Genomic DNA, 21,521 nt, shown 5'->3' on the forward strand with positions numbered 1-21,521 from the left:
TGATCGAGACGATAGTTCAATATCGGTTCAGTTTATTGAAAATACCTGTCCAACCTTCGACCACATTATTTAACGTTTTTATAAGGATAATGTAATGAAGAAGAAAAAAAAGAAAGAGAGAGAGAGAGTGAGAAACGTTGTTATTATTTTTGTCTTCTTTTGTTATTATTTTAATAAGCTATTCCGATCGTTGTCGATAATACAAGTAGCGTTTTTCAATGTACATTGATAATTAAACGATTCCGTGGTTAGTCATCCTTGATAACATAAAAATACGTTAAGTGTTGATAAAAAAAAAAGAATCAAATGTTCGATAAATAATATTTTACACAATACTACGCAATAATAACAAACGTGTTTCGAGTACTATTTCTATTATTAAGAAATTTCACAGTGAATTATGATAAATTTTATCTACAATGAAAATAAATAAATATTTAAACACGGTGTATTAATAAAACTAACACTTATATTTAATAATACTAAGAAAAATAATATAATGAATCAGTACTATTCCAAAAACAAAAACAACATATTATTATTATTATTATTAATTGGCATTAGGAACTCGAAAGTTCATTGCCGCAAATACCAAATCCCGCCATTGTTCCCGTCCCTGAGCGCAATTCTTCCATTCGCGTTCTTCGCATCCTATTTTTTTCAGGTCCCAAAAAAACAACATATATACATACATACATATATATATAAAAGAAAAGTGTATTTAGTTGTTTTCTTTCTATTAAATTATCTAGATTAGATATTCTATCTAAGAAGTAAGTTTAAATGCATTTATCATACACGATGGTTAATATCAAATATCGAGTGTGTTAATTTTTTCCCAAAAACAAACAAAAAAAAAAACAAAAAAAAATGATCAAAAAATAAATATAAATGAGGAAACTATTTATCATGTACATAATCCATTCTCTTTTATGTTCACTTTAGTTTTTTTTTTTCCTTTTTTTCAAATTACTACTTGCCAGTTTCCATCAGAAGCCAGTTTAAACGCTTTGTTCAAGAAAGCACGTGCACGATTTATGAATGTGCATATACGCGTTTACATATATATATATATTTATATATATATGCGGGTCACTTTCTCCAAAGCCAAGTAAATCCAAATAGAACAAAGTAAATCAAAGCAGAACATAATAGAACATAGAATTGAACTGAGTTGAACAGAACGGTGCAACAAAGTACAAAACAGTGCAATGCAATGGAGAACACACACAACACACATACATGTATATATATATATATATATAATGTCGTGTTTAAACGGTGTAAAGCACATGCTGAATCGGCTATTACGCAATCAGCACCGAAACCTTTCTCCGTAACATTGACTTTTTCGAACGTAATTGGCTCGAGCGCGCTCCGATTACTAATCGACGCCACGGTGAACGTGACACACATTCGATTTTAACCTCGACGAAGAGACAGAGAAGAACGAAACACGATTCCGCGTATTTTAACAGACCAAAATGTTTGTCTCAAATAACAATGTGTATTATAGTCTATTTACTTTTCTTCTAACCGGTGTTTCTTTAACTTGTATAATGTGTGTATTTCTATATACACCAATATACATAGGATAATATTTGAATAGAAAAAAGTGACTTGTATATGTATATATATATATATATATATATATGTGTGTGTGTATGTGTGTGTTAAATGAAATAATTCGATTTAAAAATCTCATATTAAAATAAATTATTAATCAACAAAGTTGTTGTATTACATCTGTAAACGTTACAAATACAATAAATGTTTGAATATAACAAATTTATCAAAATGGAGTAGGTACAATTGTTTCTATTTGTTAATCGGCCATTATCGATAACTACTAACGGTGAGATAAAAATAAGAAAAAAGTAAGCAAAAAAGAAATTGAACACAACTGGGCTTCTCTTCTCTTTTTACGATCTTCTTGGATGGGTCCCGCGTCCTCTTGAAAGAGTGTGCCCTCTCATCGGACGCCATTTTTTTTTGTCCACAAGCACTACCTTCGTCAAAAACCACCGTAACGACGATCATAAAAATGATTCGAGGAAAATTCTAATTCTTCCTTGTTTCGTAATAATGTTTGTCTAAGACTATAAAAAAAAAAATAAAAATAAAAATAAAAATAACAATAAAATGACAAGGAAAAAGGTGGTGTACCTTTTGAAGGTATTCAGGAATGTGTGCGTTTAAGTCGTTTTACGTGTTTTTCTAGATTATAAACGTTGTCTTTGATATCTGCCATCGAAATAACTATAAAACTTTACCTACTTTGTATTAATACGATGATAGAGTAGTTTTTTTTTTTTTTATATTTTACAGGAAAACGAAGCTTCTTCGAAAGAGAATCCTATATATATATATATATATATATATATACACGTAACGAGGCCAATGCACTGTTAATCGCTTACGAAAAGTACAAAAAAAAAAGAAAAAAAAATTAAATGATCGAGAATAAGCGCGCGAGTTTCGAAAATATGTATTTACCTTCCAATCAACATCTCTACTCTTCGTGATATCGTGAATAACGCAACTATCATGGCGGTCGTAGCTTGAGGTAAGCTTTTGTGCAACAATGTTATTGGATACCATTTTATGAAACTTATATTTAAAAAACAAAAACAAAAAACAAAATAAACTAAAAAGAAAATAATTAAAGAACACAAGAAAAAAAATATACAAATATATATATATGTATATGTATACGTTTTATAATATTTGTAATACTTTAAGAATATATATATATATATATGGCAAACGATATAACAATAGATAAATAATAAAAATTATTAAATGCATATATATATATATATATATATATATATAAAATAAAAATATTTAAAAAAAGAAAACTTACCAACACCGGTCCTTCCGTTGCACCGCTTAGATTTCCGTTGCTAAAAATCTCGAGAAGAAAATGCGATTGTTTCCTATCTTCACTGTTAACTTCACTTCGTAGCACACTTATATTATTGTATATATATATATATATATATGTATATATGCACCTAATATGTATCCGTTTTTATTTTGTCCCTTCGCGTATATACGTATACGTATATTATTGTATTTTGACGAGAGAGACCGAAGCGACCGTACAGTACGTTAATATATACTTTCTTTTATTTTGAAAATTACAAAAAAAAAGTAAAAAAAAAAAAAAATGACGATGACAAAAGCGAACTCCTCGACGAGGTTTATCAAAGCGATGCAATTTTTTCGCTAAGGAAAAAACGAATAAACAATGATAAGAATATAGAGAGAGAAAAAGAGAAAAAAAAGTCGAACGAAGCGAAGGGGAAAAAAAATAGCCGCGACGACGCCGGCCCTGGTCTGACGTTCAGATCACTGACCAATACCACTCGAAGCTGACGCGATACTGAGCGAGCGCGTATCTGGCAAGCCCGCGACAACCGGCTCTGAACCATTCGGCTATCTCCGGCCGGCGCTCGGTTAACTTCGGCTGCATGAACCTACACGAAAATGCTTGCTGTTCTCCACCACCACCATCACTACCACAGTATCTCCGACTGTACTCTCGTCGTATGCTGTGTATACCATAGGAATATACGTGTGTATGTGTGTGTATGGGTATTTATATACGTTAAAAGAGTCTACATCGAGATAAATGTGAACGTATGCGAAATATCCCTATGCGTGTATGCATCCAATATATGCCGACGCGTCCGAAGGGTATAGGTACGCCCACGCAATTTTGACTTCACTGTACAGAGATCTCTAGGGACTCTGTCCTTATGGCAATATCAAGAAAAAGATCTGCTCTCTTTTATTTAATTTTGATTTTGAAAAATACTTTTTTCTTTTTAAACAATTACTATTTTATTATATATATATATATAAATGATTGACTTTTATATAGTTAACTTTTTACTCGGTACAGTGTAACCTATACACCATATAAATATTAAATGTTTTTTTTTAACACCCTATGTATAATTCGTGTATTTTATTATTCTAATATAATTAGAGTGCATTAAAATATTAAAATAATTGTTAATTAATCGAAAGAAATGTGTATTGTTATTGAAAAACACCAAGTATATAATCGGAGTACCGTCATTCTCGAAATTCACCTTTAAACTGACAGGTGGTTATCTATGAAAATTCTTAGATTAAATGTTGTTTATATGACTTTTCGAACATTACGCATGTGCATAAAGAAAATAATTCACCTAATTAATAGAATTTAAAATTATAACAGCGTAATTCAAGTATTTTTTTGCATTCTAATGTAATTATTTTGACGCACATGCGCAATGATGACTACGTGGTTCAAATTTTGCCGTAATGTAAGTAGAATGTATTAGAGTGTTCAAATAACTTGTTAAATAACCAAAAGGAATGTATATTGTTACTTAAAAATACATATATATATATTTATATATAAAAATATATATATGTTTTATGTGTATATGTGTGTATATACATAAAAAAAAATCGAATTTATTTTGTCATTACAATAAACCTTTGTTACCAACGAGACGCCTTCAAATACTTTTGTCGCCAATTCTCTTTTGTAATTCATATACAAGTATATATTCAATAATATTACAGCACTGTTAAAAAATGTTTGGAACGAGACGTGATGTCTCTTACAACATCGATTAGTTATTTCTTCTTTACATTTCTAATTTTTTTTTCTTTTTTTGTACTAACCTGCTACTGGAATTCTCCCCACCTACACTCCTTCAGTCTCGAGTCTCATGCATATCAATGTTGTACAGTAGCCGGATCTTCAAATTAATTGTATAAACTGTTACAAGTATACTTAAGAGTCGTAATAAATAAAAGTTACATGATCAATGATAATACTTGTAGGAAATGACAATTTGATCGATATTAACGATTAGAAAATAATATTGAAATTATCGTATGTTATCGATACTGTTATTTAAATCATGTCTCGTACGAATGAATTGTGCAAATGAATGCATGGATTTGATAATAACAGAAAGTTATTCGAGAATATACGTGACATAACGTAACATCAAGGCGTATAACAAAATTACACGGCATTACAAGCAATCCTGACGTTGAGTACAATATTCTAGTATGTAATAGAATGTAAGAGAGATCACATAGACATCTAAGTCGTGAAGTTTGTGATCTTAAAAGCTAATAAAATAAAGATCGATGGTTGTCGATAAAAAAAATAAAATGGAAAGAGTACGATCAAAAATACAAATAATATCTGTTTAAGTATTCATCAATTTCAATGAACCTGTATCACTATATGACGTACTGTAATGTCATATTTTTTTTTATATAAATAAAAATGTCCAACGTTATAATGCAGTAAATATTTGATTAAATACATTCTTAGAAATGACGAGAAAAAAATTAATTCAAAGATAACACGCGATCATAAACGTCATCGACAACCATCCAAGTTTATCACGTTGTCACGTGATTAACCAACCCCTTTGGTGTATGTATAGGTAGGGTAACTTCACAATTCTCTCGAGATACGAAACTTTATTAAAACTAAATATAAAATTGTTAATTAGATTGAAAGAAAATAAGAGGGTTTTAGACTTTCGTATTAAACAAATATACTATAAAAGTCAAATTATTTCTATCATATGCTATAAATCATATCGAGGAAGATATCGAGTCAATGTATTTTTAGAAATAACGGTTAACAAGAAAGAACAGGTATCACCGTATATATTCACGTATAAGCGACGAAGGTCTGCTTTACGATTAAAGGGTAGGGAAGAGGGATGGGGTGGGGGGATGGAGATGGGAAATATGCAAATGAATTATAAAGTATTAATCGTAAGCACGAAACATGAAAATTCAGTCGTATTCTTTTAGGGCTAAATATAGATACGTGTACGAAGGGTTGAGAAATAAAATAATGTATGTCACGTAAATACAAAAAAATTGCATTATTAATAATTGAATTTTTCATGGTGTATTTATATAAGTTTTATATGATACATAATAGAATCTTCTAACTTTGAAAATTTGCATAAGATGTTAAAAAACCGATTTTTAGGTTATATTATTACTAGGATTGTTTTTACATAACTCTTTTTTTTTTATTTTTATTTATTTTTTAATTTATGACAAATAAAATAATAATTTATAATTAATAATAAATTAAATATAATGAATAATAAATATCTATAAAAATTCTTCGTTTTATTGTACCACCCTAAATATCAAATATCTGTCGCAAAATCAACGAACAAATTTTTTGTAGAAAATATTGAAGAAAATAAACATAAAAATAAAATTATAATTTATTAAAAAAAAAATAATATTAGAAAAAGTTGTGTTAATTTAAAGAAGAATTGAGGCCAAACGCGTTCTCTTATGATCGACGTTCAATTCGAACGAACGAACGAACGAACGAACGAATGAACGAACGAACGAACCTAAAGAACGAAGAAACGAACCGTGAGTCCGCGTTCGTGAGATAATTATGGAAATGAATTTCGATCGTTATGGGGGCGTGTACTTACGGGCTTCTCCGTGACACGACCTAACCTCAACCGAAGAACCAGGAGGAGGGTCAGCAGTCCAGCGTAATTTTCTTCAACAATTTTCGTGCCTTCGTAGCGCAAAACGTTCACCATAGGTAAGTACACGTACGTACGTAACTACTTACGTTGTACACATGAATCCGAACGGTATGTAAGCATGGTGTTACCTAGAACGAATCACCTTTCTCAATAATCTCATATCCTACCGGATATATATATATATATATTTTACAAATCTTTTTTTTACATGAATCCAATTGGTTCATAATTCGCTAGAATACAATTGGAATTTTAGATTGAAGATGAAGGGTGAAAGTATTTAGGTATTTGAGTCATGTTAAGCGCGGATGCGACATGATCGTTTAACAGCAACATCCGATGAGATTTACTGACGATTCTCACGCATGTAACCCATGGAAAAGAGAGAGAGAGAGAGAGAGAAAGAGAGAGAGAGAGAAGGATAAAGGATAAAAAATAAACTCATACGTATTACAAACTCGCATTTGCACAAACACGAAAGAGTTGCATACGATTATTTTCAAACAACGTAATTAAATTACTTTCAAGATTTACCTATGACTACGTACATACATAGAAAATTATTTGTGTAATTATTTTACATTTATAAAACGAAATCGAAAGGAAATTTGAATAATCGTGTATAACTTTTTCATTTCAATCAAATATAAATAGTTTTTTTATACAACTGTTTCAAAAATGAATGCCCCCCTCCAAACGTTTATATTATTCGATTAAAATGTTATATTTGTATGTAACATTGAATGATATTTCTTCCGGTTGTTCTCATGAATTCATCGAAAGTGGACGCCTACGTGTATATATATTTAAATACATAGAGCAGAGATATATATAAAAGGGTGTACGCGAGAATGAACAGATATCGAAGAGGTTGTTCTTGCTGCTGTTGAATACTCTGGCGCTTTCGGTACCGTTATCGTAGTTAATCCTTACTTTAAACCAGTCACACGAGAAAATCTTACGTTCGGCAAAATTCTAAGTGGTGCGACTGGTTTATCATTGGCGACGATGGTTTATTTAAACTCGAAAGCCGTCAACGATGGAAAAGTCGTCAAGCTCGATTCATCTTCAACGATAATAATATATATATATATATATTATAAGATACATCTCTTTTCCCATTGGTGTTCATCCATGCATAAGCACGATTTCCTTGATTTTGCGAATCAGCTTATCTACGGCAAATTCTTTGACCCCCGCGTAATCACCTGCCACAGCAACTTGGCACCGATCGCTTCAATGGCTTCTTGACAGACTACAACACACCAGAGAGAAACCTGTTTGTCATGTACCTCTCGTTCTCTTGGATATATTAACAGCACTCTCTTGCTCGCGAGCAATGGCTTGCACTTAAAGGGAACTGTGTTGTTGTTGTTGTTGTTGTTGTTGTTGTTGTCTGTTAAATATGCAACGCAACCAACAAACGTCGTACGCGACAATAGAAAGAACTTATCGTCTCGACGAATACTTGTAACTCCTATCTCTATCTTCCCTTTTATACAATATTCAATAGTACAATTTGTTTGCATTATAAAATGTTTCTTTCCCTTTTTGTTTTTTGTTTTTGTTTTTTTTTTCAAAACTTGATCACATCTCATTTATCCCTCTCTTATATATGAAACCGATTAAAAACAAGAAATCGCGATTAATATCCGACAAAAGTCAAAAGTATAACCATAATCCGCGTAATTTCGCTACGTAATAATGATTCTTCCTTTGGAGGAGGCGTCTCAAGGTCAAGAAACGGCGGAAGTGGTCACGCACGAGTAAAATAACCGACAAAAGTTTATACGCACTAGGTTTATTAGACGTGTACTACAGGAACATTATTCCTCTGTTCCTTTTATAAAGTAGATCGAACAAGTTGGATAACAACCCCCTCTGCGTAAGATCGGTGTTCAAGGAAAGATAGACGACTACTACTATTACTACTACTACTACTACTACTACTACTAGTCTAACTATACTTCGATAATCGTAGAATGTGTCGTCGTGTTGAAAAGGCAATAGGCATTTCGTCACACGTCTTGATTCTCTCACATCTTTCTTTATTTATTTCTTTTTACGTATGCGTGTGCACACGCGAGAATACGAATGGCAAGGGGGTTGGGTGGGAGGTAAAAGAAAAAGGGCACGTCGACGAAACGACGAAGATATCGTAAAGGATCAGCAACGTAATGTGTGCACACACGTCGAAGCAAAAGCCTGGCTACCACCACAGTCAGGTTAGCAACCTTTATTTGCATACCGTATTATTTTCTGCTTGTAAAACCGAACAACCGGCGATCCGGTCAGTCAGCGGGAGAAACCTTCGAGACAACCGCCGTCCTTCTCATCCTCGAAGTCGAGTATGACGTGGGGCCTCTTCTAGTATAATTTTCCATAAGAGAAAATCACATATAATATTATTTATGAATTTTCCAAATCTTAAATTTAAAACTTTGTTTCATTATTTGTCAATAATAAAGAATTATTTAATCAAAGTTTAAACCTCCACTCTTTTATCGATGACAGGTTTTAGAAGATTTTAATAGGACACTTCGATTATCCCAAAGAGACCGTTAATGACAAAACTAGCATAGGGTTCATCGACGTCCAATCAATAATTTTCCATCCTTCTTCTTAAGTTAGACGCACATCATACAGTATTGTTGGCGTTGCCGCTTCACCGGTAATTACTAATTACAGGCTTTGATAGAAGTCACGGCTCCGGAAGTGAGCGTACCACCATGATACCTAACACGCTACGACGTACATTTAATATATCTCTCTCTCTTTCTTTTTTTATTTTTCTTTCTGTCTTTTTCTTTGCCAATATCACCTAATATAGAAACATCTTCGATCGCTGCCAGTCAACTAACCCTTTGGTTCGATCAGGGTACTACGCTCTTTGGACCTTTGACATAAAAGCTTGGCTTTTTTTTTTACAGTAAGTATGATAAAAGTATTTACACACTCATGTATATAAATTTTATATATATATATATATATATATATATAAGTAATACAAATGTGGTATATTATAAAATAAAAAAATTTAATGTAATTTAATTTTCATCCACATTCAGTATTTTTAATAATATTGTTGACTAAAGTATTTTACTAACTATCAAAATGGCGGGAAAAAGTAATTACTTATATTACAAATTATATTATATCTAATTATAGTAATAGTATAAATTAAAAATGAACAAATCATCTAAAGATATTTATTTTGAATGACAATACATCTTTCAATGTATTCGTGACGCCTTCATTCGACATTTTGGCGTTATTTAAATTGAATAGATTTAACATAGTTAATCTTCTTCATGATCACCTAGCATTTGAACTTTCTTAATGGTCTCTCTATCTCTCTCGTTACTTTTACAATTATTAGCATACGTTGAGGAAACGTCATCGACGTTTGATTATCGCATCTCGATCATCATATTGAATCTTCCTTCTAAATAATATCTCATGCATCATCGCGTGTTCATTAATCATACCATTTAACTGTGGTATCAATTGCGCGACGCCATTTTCCTTGACCCAAATACGCAACATTTACAATACATTCCACTCATTCTTTAAAACCTTTTATAGATATTGGTTCATTCGTTAACCCTTTACACTAGAAATACCAATCTCACTGAAACGTGAAAATATTTGTTTATTTATAAATACTTGTTTCAACATATTATCAAGTACTCTCAAATTATACTTATAAATTAATAAATGATATAATAATGTTTATTACACAATGACTATGAGAGTATAATTTAACGTAATTCACGTGTAAGAGGTTAATAAATAGTTCTTCTCTATATATATATATATATATATATATATATATAAAAGAGTGATAGATAAATTTCTTTGTAACATAATCGATCACGTGCCGAATGACGATTTCGTTTGACGATGCGTAACTCGTCGTATCGTATCTTGTTTGATAAAATGGTCAGATAGATATCGTTGCCAAGAGAGATACATGAGGAAAGTTAATAAAAAGTATTGAAAGTCACAGTAGTAGTGCGCATAATTGTGCAAAAAGCGACAGTGGATCGATTTCTTCGTCGTACCACGACTTGTACGGGTTCCCATAATAAGAAAAGAACTTGTCATGGGCCGCAGGTGCGAAAGATGCGAGAAAGCGAGAGAAAGAGATAGACTTCATCCACTATTACTGTTCATGTCCGTTGTAGCTAGAGTGTTCAACGATAACCGGTGGCTAGCCTTAAACGACTTACCTAAAACAACAATTTAATGGTCACTGATCGACGATGTTGCTCGCTTGTCAACGTCAAGGAGTTAGTATCGTTTCAAGCATTCCCACGTCGATACTACTTGACGTCGTCCTTCGTATATATCCTCTTCGTACCAATGAACAGTGACAATGTACTCTTGCAGTTAAAATCACCTTTTCCATCTAAAATCAATTTTTTCTAACATCAAACTTCACCAATACGATGACAAGGAAGATATATCATAAACGAGATTAATCTTACAATATATTTTTTTCTTTTCTTCTACCTGATATTCATTTATATATGCTTCTATGTATTTTTTAAGTTCCTCCATTATTTTTTAACTATATATATATATCATTTTTTAGATCTATTATTATTCTTTATAAAAAAAAACAATTGTAAAAAATCTTAGGACAAGCTAATATTTTTAAAAACACGTATTACGTGTGTATATATATATATATATATATAGATTATTTCATATTTTCGCGCTCGCCATATTTAAGTATCATAAAAGTTAAGAACGTCTGGCGGTAAACCACGGAACGATGAAACCACAATATTATTCGTTTAAGTCGTATCTACATGCACTTTTACTCATTGGTAGGTGAATACATTTTTTTATATTTAAATTCATTCTTAAATAAAATCTTTTTAAATGCAAATTAATATAATTCAAATATATAGATAAATTTGAATATAATTTTATATTAACGATTATTTACATACTAAAGATAAAAGTACATTTTTAAATTGAAGTAAAGGAAATGATATATAATTCATGTCTACCAATCACGATTTTTCATTTCTAAAATTATATTGGAAATGGTTGCAATTGTAATATAATAAAAAAAAATCCTAATTTTTTTTCAATTATTATCAATATTATTTTAATCGCATTAAATACGTGAATATAATGCAAGTTATGATAAAAAGTGTACGTTATTTAAAAAAAAAAAAGAAAAAAGAAATTACCGTTGAATATAGAGGGCGTTGAAATCGGATTTCAACTCATCCAATTTCATGAAGTTGGTAGAACTGCATAAACGACACTCAAATGACTACGTAGTAAGTATTTCTCTGGTAGCCGTTCTTTCTACCACTCAAAATGGCGGATCAGGTACGTATTCTGATATTAGTTCTCTAATTAAGCAAAAAAATATCTTTTATTAATGTTTAATATTATAAAATTAATAATATTTTGTCAAAATAATTATATTAAAAGTAATTATTTATAAAAAAAAAGTGTAACTTAGTCAAATAAACTACAGGTACAGGTTAAAAGTTGTCGTCGCTGCACGTGGTTAAGGCGTTATATATTTATAAATGCATTCTGTTTCAATGCAATCAATATATATATATATATATATACTATCCAATTAATAATCGTTTCTTTTTTTGTTTAAAGAAAGATTATGTGATTAAAATTTAATATTTAATTACAGAATGAACGAGCTTTTCAAAAACAACCCACGATCTTTCTTAACCGTAAGAAAGGTCTGGGACCCAAGAGGAGGAAGCCTATGAGATACTACCGCAATATTGGACTTGGTTTTAAAACACCACGTGAGGTAAGATCACATTTGTTTTCTATTTTTTTTTATTTTAAATAAATATTATGTTATTTATTCATTTATAGGCTATTGAAGGTACATACATCGATAAGAAGTGCCCATTTACTGGAAATGTTTCCATCAGAGGACGCATTCTTACCGGTGTGGTTCAAAAAATGAAAATGCAAAGAACTATTGTTATTAGAAGGGATTATCTACATTATATCAGAAAATACAACAGATTTGAAAAACGTCATCGTAATATGAGTGTACATCTGAGTCCATGCTTCAGGTACAGTATTATTAAATTATTATATATATATATATATTTGTAAAGTAGCGTACACAATGTTTCATATGATGATTTTTTAATTCCACGACGGTCTTCTTAAGAAATTATTGAAGATAATGGAATTCTGATAAAGTTTTATTTAAATTTATAAATAATATTGCGTTGATTTAAGTGCACTCTTATTGAATATTCTTAATTTTTGTTTTATACAGAGATGTTGAAATTGGGGATGTAGTTACTATTGGAGAATGCAGACCTCTGAGCAAGACAGTAAGATTTAATGTTTTGAAAGTTTCAAAAGGAACTGGTTCTAAGAAAAGCTTCAAGAAATTTTAAAAGTCAGTTTATTAAAATAAGTAAGTATTGTTTTGTTTGTTTCATGTATTATATATAAATGTGTAGATTATTTTGAAGAAAAATATATTTTATAAATGATGATAATCTACGACGGTCTTCTGAATATAGAATGAAAGATAATCAATTGTAAACTGAATTAATATTTTGACATTTTTTTTTATAATCTAAGTTTTATGAAAAATTGTATCTAATTATTTATTATTATTTTACAGAGTTATACAATTCAACAGATGAAGAAACTGACTAAGATATATACATCAATAGTTCTACATTTTGGAAATAATGGTATATATTAATTATTACCATTTTTATGTATAACTGAAAATAATAAACAAGTTTGTATTTAAACACATTTTTATTAATCATGTTTTGAAAATTGATGTTTCAATTATTGTAAAAATATATTGAACAGTAGGAATTTAGAAATAGGAAAATGTTAAATTGAATATTATTTAGATATTTGTCTTTTCATTCTTACATAAAAGTTTATCATATCAAAGTATTATTTTATAATGTCATAAATTTTGGATAAAATAGTGTCTAGCAAAAGCACTTATTGTCATAAGTAATTACATTATTACATACAATTTTGAGAAAAACCGTTCCATTTTTAAATATTACAAAATCGTTAAAAAACAAAGTACAATTCAATATAAAATAATTTAATTTAATATATATCTTATAAAAATGTGCAGTATAAACCACACTAGATACTTTCGAGTACAAATTAAAACTATATATTCTCTTATTAATAAATATATATATATATATGTATATATTATTCATATATAAAGGCACTTTTTTTTAGTAATTATTATTATATCGAGATTCTAATTTTTCATGTATACTTACAAACAGACTTAATTAACACATGCAAATGTTTTTTTTCATGATTACATTTATACGGTTTCCATTTACATGCTGTTTTCGTGGAATCAGTTACTATATTTCTATATTTTATGTTACTTTAATGGTTTTCTTTAGAAGTTATATACAATATGTATATAATAGGACCAGCTAAACCTAATAATAGAGTAGCTCCCAAAAGTTGAGTCCACGATAACCCACAATCATCACCAGAACATTTAAATGTATCCACAATATGTGATTGTGTTATTACCTCACTTTCTGTAGAATTAAGTAACTGATCGGTTTCTGTTGAATATGTTTCTGATGTGTTATTTGATTTATACGTTGCTAAAGGTTCGCATACTGAATTTAGTATAATATTATTAATTTCAGTTTTAGGAAGATCAATAGGAACAGAAACATTTGTTAAATTTATTAATGGTTGCACTCTTGTAATAGTATCTGATTCAGTTAATGCAGAATCATCGTTTAATTTTTCTTCTTTTACTGTTGAAGTTTGATCCAAACTTTCTGTTAAAATAGAAAATGGTTGAATTGGCACTTTAATGTGTCTCCGAGCATATATTTCATTCTCTTTATGAATCTTGTTTATTCTTTTTAATTCTGATATCTATAATCAATAATTAATGATATTGAATAGAAAGTTTATTTAATTTTGTATCATTCTTTGAATTTTTATGTATACATACTGTACATCTGTATCGTAGTGCTAATGCTTGCAATGTATCCTCTGGTTTAACTATCACATTTATCACTTCCACTTTCCTCGGGGAAGATGTAGTACTAGTGCGTGTCTGTAAAGGAAAATTTTCTTCATCTTCACTATTTTCGTCATCCGAATAAAGAAATACATAATGGGGAGAACCTTCCTTCTGATTTCCACGCTGATATACCATTTGTGTCTAAATACAAATTGTAAATGTATATTAAAAAATATATTAAAAAAAAAAATAATAATAATAATAATACATATCAAAAGATGAAAGACATCATTAAAAGATTATATCAAGATAATTATTTTAATCTTAAATAAAATAGATAAGAATTTCTTTTGAATATTGTTACAAATCTAACCTGAAATCTAAAATATTGTATTCGTATTTAATCATATGCACTTAGTATTAATATTTTATGATCAGTATGTGAAATATTTATAAATGTATTATTATTTTAATAATAATCATTGTGAATTACTTGATATTTTCTTGCCAATGCAATATGCAATACGTTTAATCTGTCAGAGTAGATGACAGATCATCATATATGTATAAGTAAGCAAAGTACGAATCGAGCGCCATCTATGTTACGTTATCGTATTCAATACATAATGTCTATATGCATCGGTAGTGAAACAGTGAATTATTCGTTTGATGCAAACACGTGAATATAATGGATTATCCAGAACATGGGGAGGTTTTAAAAGATACAAGCAGATGTGCTCATCTTCGAGCTCAATTAAAATTATGTCTACTTGAAACGGATTGTTGTAAAAAAGTAAATAATTCAAAGTGACATTTCTAACCTTAAAAATGATTTAATGATGCAATGAATTTTTATAACAATTTGAACATTTTAACCTATTGATTGAATTTCAATACAATAATTTTGTTCTATTTTTAGGAGAAAATCACACCAAGAGAATGCCTTCGAAGTAGACATCCAAGTGTGCCAGATGAATGTTATACCTATATGCAAACATTATTTGATTGCAAGCATTCTATGGTAAGTACATAAATGTAAATTATATATATATATATATATGTGTATACACAGTTGTGGCTCGTGATTTGATATCAATATAGCAACTTTCAAAATATATATATACCAGGTTTTAAAAATAGTATTATCGGTTACAGTCTTGTTGTTGTCAAATATGTTTCTCATTGCAGTTATTTGTTCAGTTTGAAAACCACTTTTCTTTCATTCAATTATTACAGTTGTAAATTGTCTTACAGTGTATATTTTTAAAGAAATTACAAAACAAGGAAAAAACATATCATCAGTGTCAACCAATGCGTTTAACACAAAATGTGTTACGGTCAGTTATAAAATTGTTGGTAATGTATCGTACATGTTATAGTGCTATTTAACAAATCAAGAATTCTTATTACATAAATGGTATATATCTTTCTATATATATATATATATATACATTGTAAAACATATGATTTTCTAAAGTTGAGTCATTTGATTCGCTATAATAAAAAGTATAAAACGATATACATAACATCGAACAAAGTTTTTATTATTTTTAGCTTTCAACAACCCTTTGCAATACTTCATAGTTTAACATGTATATATATATATATGAGAGCAATAAGCATAAGAGAATATTTTGATTTAGGATTACATAAAAGTTGTATTTAAAAATAAATATTAAAATAATATCCAAATGAACAAAGTTTGGAACGATGAAAGATCTGCTCAGGTAAAAGACATAATTTGATGATACAATTTTCTTTAATTGGTCATTCTAGTTCAAAAATTGAATAAACATTGTTTAATAAATTGAAGATTGTTAGCTTGTTTTGCTTATATATATATATATATATATATATGTGTGTGTGTGTTTTTATAATTTCTATTATATAAATATCATGCGTGTTATACTTCAATTAGTTTAGTTTAACATTTGAAAATAACCCCTTTATTTGATCCTTGTATTTGGTGAAAAAGATGAGCGATAACGTCATCTTTGATTGTTGATTTATTTAAAAGAAATCTTTTATCAATTACCATCATAGTCATTGCATTTAAATTTTCGTAATAAACATTAGTCCTTAAAAATTCTTTTATCTTTTGTAACGTTGAAAAACATCGTTTAGTTTCCGTTGTTAACATAGGAGTGGTCAAAAGTATTTCAATAATCGTAGTAATTTCACTAAGAATATGATGTAAATCGTTATCTATTATAAATTCGTATAAATCATATAATTGATTATAATGATGCATACTGTCGTTATCATAAAATATTTGAAGTTCAGTTTTAAATTTGTCTTTATTGATCATAGGATATGCTTCAATAATTAATTTCATTTCTTTCATGGGAAATTTATTTTTAAATTGTTCAATATTATTTTTGTCAAATAACGTAGCAGCTGCTAAATGTTTATGAAAATGATTTCTGTGTTGAATATCAGTGCATAGACAGTTACATACTTCTTTAGCTTCAATGATGAGTTCGTTTACAAAATTTTTACAATATTCCGAATTTTTTATTATGTAAATATTATTTTTAAAGTTTTTTATATAATCGTTCACTTGAAATACATTAATCGTAGGTGATAACATTTGATTGTAAATTTTGTCAATGTGTGGCATTATCTGATTATAAAGTTCCAACCAAAATAAGAATTTTTTATTATTTAAATAATGTAATATTCCTGTAGTTTCTGCAATAATTTGATCATTGTTTGACGTTGATAAAATTTCATTAAAACAATCCCGTAATGGTTCTAAATATTCGTAAACTTGTTTCACCGTGTCTATGTTAAATTTCCATCTTTTATTAGGTGGTAAAGAATTACTAATGTTTACGTGTTTATGAAGTATGTTTAAATATTGTGGTGATTTTAAAAAAAATGTTGATATAGCATTAATATATGAGTAACTTATTTTCGAATTATTCGTAATACTTGCTATATTTTTCATTATAAGATTTGGTTGATGAACATAACAATTAACAAAATGTGCATTATTGTAGAATTTTTTGACATTCGTTTGAATAGTCTTTTTTATACGATTCATAAATATTGCACCATCAAATGTCTGAGCTATTAATTTTTCTTTCTTATCTTGAAATATAATATTTAATTGTTCTATAATAATTTGACTTATGCTTTTTACAGTTTTATCAGTTGGAGTAAAAAATCCCCAAAAACGTTCAATTAATTTATTATTTAATAAATATCGTAAAATAATCACCATTTGATAATGTTCTGTAACGTCAGTTATGTCATCAATTATAACAGCTACGAATGATGTTTTTTTAACATCTTCAATGATTTCATTTTGATATACTTTAAAAAGATAATCAGTCATATTACTCCTAAGTCTTTGAAAGGTTTTATTATCTTTTAAATTTTCTTTTACATAATGTGATTTAATTGCAATATTAATTAATTCGTTAAATTGATTTTGAATTGTCAAATAATTCGTATCATTATTAAATTCATGCAAAGGAATAATCAAATGTCTACAATATATTATACATTCGATTAACTCGTTTAAAATTTTATTATCATTATATGGGACCATTTTGTCATTATCTTTAATAACAGTATTAGAATCTTTCCTATGTTTATTATGTAATTGTTTTAAAAGAGCCAAAGCAACGCCATTGTTTATATGATCAGCCAATTTTTCATGTTTTGCAATTTTGTCATTTAATTTATGTATACTAGAAATTCCCCTCTCTGTCCATAGTTGTTCACCTCCCATTAACAAACATGGATAACAAAACAATGCATTTCTTGTTTCACAACCGCACAACCAATTCTTCATTTCATAATATTGTTTAACTAGCGTAATATCGTTGTAAAAATCATCTTTAAATGTAAAATCGGGTAATGGACGTTTGACATTTTTTAGAAATAATTCTTCGACATTATTTATATGACTTGGCTTTAAATATTTAAAATGTTGTATTTGAATTACAGTTTTGATCTCAGTACTACTAGAACAAACATTTTCTTCAAATTTAGTTATTGTCGTCATAATTGTAAATAATTTTAATAATGATAATTTACATATAATACAACAAACTGTTATCTTTTAAATGTTAATTATAACGTACGAATTATTTGATGTCACATAATGTTATTACGAACACGTAAACTGGTGGATGTAAACAGCGATACTGTGCAATAAATCTCATTATACAGATAAATATATGTTTATGTGAGTATTAATATGACATTGTGTGATAAATATAATACATTCATAAATCAATAAATGTATTTATTTATATTTAACTAGGATTGCTTCGGCACGTGTTGCTGTGGCTCACAATCAGTTCAATAGACACGTGTCTTTAAGTCAACGAATTATCTTATATCACCATCTATTAGAATCTTATCGAACTAACAGAGATAATCATGACTCTTTGTTAATAAACAAATAATTCGTAATAAAATAATATTGCGATTATAAATTGAGATCTAAACTATCCTAACTTTCAAGTTGAATGAAACTGCACACAGTGTGGAAAATTTCATTGAAATCGGTTCAGTAGTTTAGGAGTCCATTGCGAACAAACAACGTGACAAGTAATTTATATATATATTAAGAAAGATTGGTGCATAATTATCAATCGTATGAAATTTATGCAATTATTCATAATTATGTATTTCCAAAATAATTATATTCACCTTTCTATTATTTAAAGTAAAACAAAAAAAACAGATATTTTATATATTAAGGTATATTATTAAAGGTATTTTAAAAAAAAAAAGGTAATTTTTCATTAAAAAAACAATGCATAAAGAAAATATTAATTAATTATGTATTAACTTAATTATAATAATTTTACAGTACCACCCCATAAACGAGCCATTTCTGTGTATACACATATATATTTCTATATATTTCTATATATATATATATATATTTAAATAATACTTGAAATATTCTTTTTCTTTTCTTTTGTGTGTGTTTTATTTTATTTTATTTTTAGTTGGACGGAAGAAGAAGATTTCGAGGAATAAAGGGTTAAATGAGTAAACAACGTTTTTCACTTTGATCACTTTTTTTTTTGGTGATATGTGAAAACGTATTAGTTGTATTTTGTAATATAATAATTTTCCTTGTAAATAATTAAAAAATACTTGCATATGTAGATTTGTAACCCTATGAGTGTTGAATATACTTTTATCTAAATTATTTTGTAGAAACAGAATTGTTTATTATTAAATTAGATTCTAATAATAAATGATAATTAATAATTAAAATCATTCTTTATATAAATATAATTTAATTAATTAAAATATAAACAAACACATATGCGTATATGTCGATAGAGTATACTCTGATAATTTTAACCAAACGCATATATGCGTCCGTAGCACTCAAAGGGTTTAATAGAATAACGAAACATTCAAATAATAATCATCAATAAGTAAGTATAAACAAATTTCAATATCTCTTATAACAAAATAACGAAGCAGGAATAAAATATGAAACAACAATTATCATTTGTAATATAATTTATTAGAAGTTAAATTTATTGTTAGCATTCTCTTCTTCATCATTTTATATTCGTTGTACATGATATATAATAAAATTTTCTCATCGATTTGATCGCATGTAAGAGAAGTGTATACAACGTGTGTTTTTGACGACGGTAAGATTTAGTTTTTTTTTTTTTTTTTTTTTTTTGCTTTCTTCATACAAAGCATCACAACACATTTGTTGTTTGATTAAAAAAAAAAATAAATAAATAAATAAATGAATTATTCAACAAGAATAAAACTAATTTAAGGATAAGTTTGTCAATATTGTGTGTTGGGTTAAAAATTGTTATTTTTTTTTTTTCTTCTTTTTTTTTTCATCAAACCCTGAAAAATCTGTGGCGGTGCTTCTTCATTTTGTTTATCATTAATGAAATTGTGCAAGCAAGAAAATACGAATGTTTTTTTTTTTTTTTGTGTGTGTGTTTAAACTCTTCCAATTAGAGTCCAGTAAGCATCCCCCTCACCCCCACCCCTATTAATCTTGACTTCGTGATGTGAATTTGTAATTGATGAACGACACAACGCATGTGATCACAGTAAAAGTCGAATGTTAACTTTAAAAAGTTAAGGGCTTGTTCTTGTTCCACTTGTTTTATCTGCACTTTTATCCTTTGTTTGTTTTTTTTTTATATGTAATTTTTTTTTTTTTTTTTAATATTCTCCCACTCTTGATTAATCCCCCTATCATCCCCTCCCCTCCCCTCCCCGTCCCGTTTTTAAATTTCAGAGCCTTAATAAAAATCTAATTATAAGATAATATTTTTGACGAACCGCGCCTGCGCAACTCGTCCTAGCTATTGTCTGTATGCAACAAGCGTATATTGACTATACGTTTTTTTATTTTTTATTTTTTTTTTTAATTATTATTATTATATTATTATTATTATTATTATTATTATCTTTGTACTACAATGCTGACTTAGAAACTACTCTTTTTTATTTTTATTTTTCTTGTCTAAAAAGACTCTACGTATTTTAGGTACGCTCTAAAAAAAAGTTTTTATTTTATTTTATTTTTTTTTTTTTTTTAAAAGCTTCCCGCCATCTCGTTTTTGATTTCTTAGTTTTTTTTTTAATGATAAGAAACAACGGGAATTTGATTCGAAAGATTTGTTTTTTTTTTTTTTATTTCGAAGAATTGAAAATTTTATAGTTCGTTGATTTTACGCTAATAATGGCGCTAGTTGTGTGTACGCGCCATTTTGTATCGTATAATCGTAATAATTCGCATTACTACCGCAAGAGGATCGGTTATTTCTCTCTTCTTGTTTTTTTTTTTCTTTCTTTCTTTTGTAAAGACAATTTTTAATTTGTATAAAGTCGAAATATTAAAGTAGTAATTAAGATTGGCGTGGTTTTTTATTTTATTATTCTAAAAATGCTGCTTTTTGCTCTCTTTTGAAGTCATCTACAAATGTCGTTTTTTT

At 28.4% G+C, this 21,521-nt stretch overlaps 4 protein-coding genes and 2 long non-coding RNA genes across 11 annotated transcripts in view; 3 read left to right on the plus strand and 3 right to left on the minus strand.

The window, feature by feature from the left end:
• Nucleotides 1–3,389, minus strand: part of sano (CABIT domain-containing protein serrano) — a 122,221-nt gene extending 118,832 nt beyond the window's left edge. For both annotated transcript variants that reach the window (XM_015324462.2, XM_089170309.1), the window contains exon 1: nt 2,867–3,389. The gene's annotated coding sequence lies outside the window, so the exon portion shown is untranslated. The remainder of the gene's footprint in view (nt 1–2,866) is intronic.
• Nucleotides 3,390–6,195: 2,806 nt separating this feature from the next.
• LOC149033157 (uncharacterized) lies at nt 6,196–11,567 on the minus strand. Its single transcript, XR_016175948.1, has 3 exons — nt 10,793–11,567; nt 6,501–6,688; nt 6,196–6,413 (listed from the first exon to the last, which is right to left on the minus strand). It is a non-coding gene; the product is annotated as an uncharacterized LOC149033157 (long non-coding RNA).
• Nucleotides 10,451–10,804, plus strand: LOC149033158 (uncharacterized). The gene is made up of 2 exons (XR_016175949.1): nt 10,451–10,676; nt 10,748–10,804. It is a non-coding gene; the product is annotated as an uncharacterized LOC149033158 (long non-coding RNA).
• A 249-nt stretch (nt 11,568–11,816) lies between the features above and the next one.
• On the plus strand, nt 11,817–13,346 carry RpS11 (ribosomal protein S11). The gene is made up of 5 exons (XM_015324330.2): nt 11,817–11,912; nt 12,238–12,363; nt 12,432–12,637; nt 12,850–12,993; nt 13,207–13,346. The coding sequence occupies exons 1-4, from the start codon at nt 11,901–11,903 to the stop codon at nt 12,971–12,973; spliced, it is 468 nt and encodes a 155-aa protein (XP_015179816.1). The 5' UTR covers nt 11,817–11,900; the 3' UTR covers nt 12,974–12,993; nt 13,207–13,346.
• A 294-nt stretch (nt 13,347–13,640) lies between these two features.
• Nucleotides 13,641–15,160, minus strand: LOC107068194 (lysM and putative peptidoglycan-binding domain-containing protein 4). 2 transcript variants are annotated; one of them, XM_015324355.2, is made up of 3 exons: nt 15,059–15,160; nt 14,554–14,766; nt 13,641–14,474 (listed from the first exon to the last, which is right to left on the minus strand). In XM_015324355.2, exons 2-3 carry the CDS (start codon nt 14,758–14,760, stop codon nt 13,962–13,964), a joined length of 720 nt encoding a protein of 239 aa, XP_015179841.2. In that variant the 5' UTR covers nt 14,761–14,766; nt 15,059–15,160; the 3' UTR covers nt 13,641–13,961. The 2 variants fall into 2 exon arrangements, with proteins under 2 accessions (XP_015179841.2, XP_089026347.1); XM_089170221.1 differs by having other exon boundaries at nt 14,939–15,099.
• Nucleotides 15,161–15,171: 11 nt separating this feature from the next.
• Nucleotides 15,172–21,521, plus strand: part of LOC107068197 (cytochrome c oxidase assembly factor 5) — an 84,532-nt gene continuing 78,182 nt past the window's right edge. For 2 of the 4 annotated variants that reach the window (XR_016175890.1, XM_089170223.1), the window contains exons 1-2: nt 15,175–15,358; nt 15,485–15,586. Coding sequence is in view for 3 of the 4 variants with exons in the window: in XM_089170223.1 (XP_089026349.1) it covers nt 15,254–15,358; nt 15,485–15,586 (207 nt within the window). In the remaining variant the exon portion in view is untranslated. Of the gene's footprint in view, nt 15,359–15,484; nt 15,587–15,819; nt 16,079–19,538; nt 20,256–21,521 lie in introns of those variants that run through there. The other 2 variants (XM_089170222.1, XM_015324358.2) reach the window with 2 other exon arrangements.

The sequence above is a fragment of the Polistes dominula genome, unplaced genomic scaffold, assembly GCF_049000335.1.
Source record: "Polistes dominula isolate Pdom_NZ unplaced genomic scaffold, Pdom_raw_medaka contig_15, whole genome shotgun sequence".
NCBI lineage: Eukaryota > Metazoa > Arthropoda > Insecta > Hymenoptera > Vespidae > Polistes > Polistes dominula.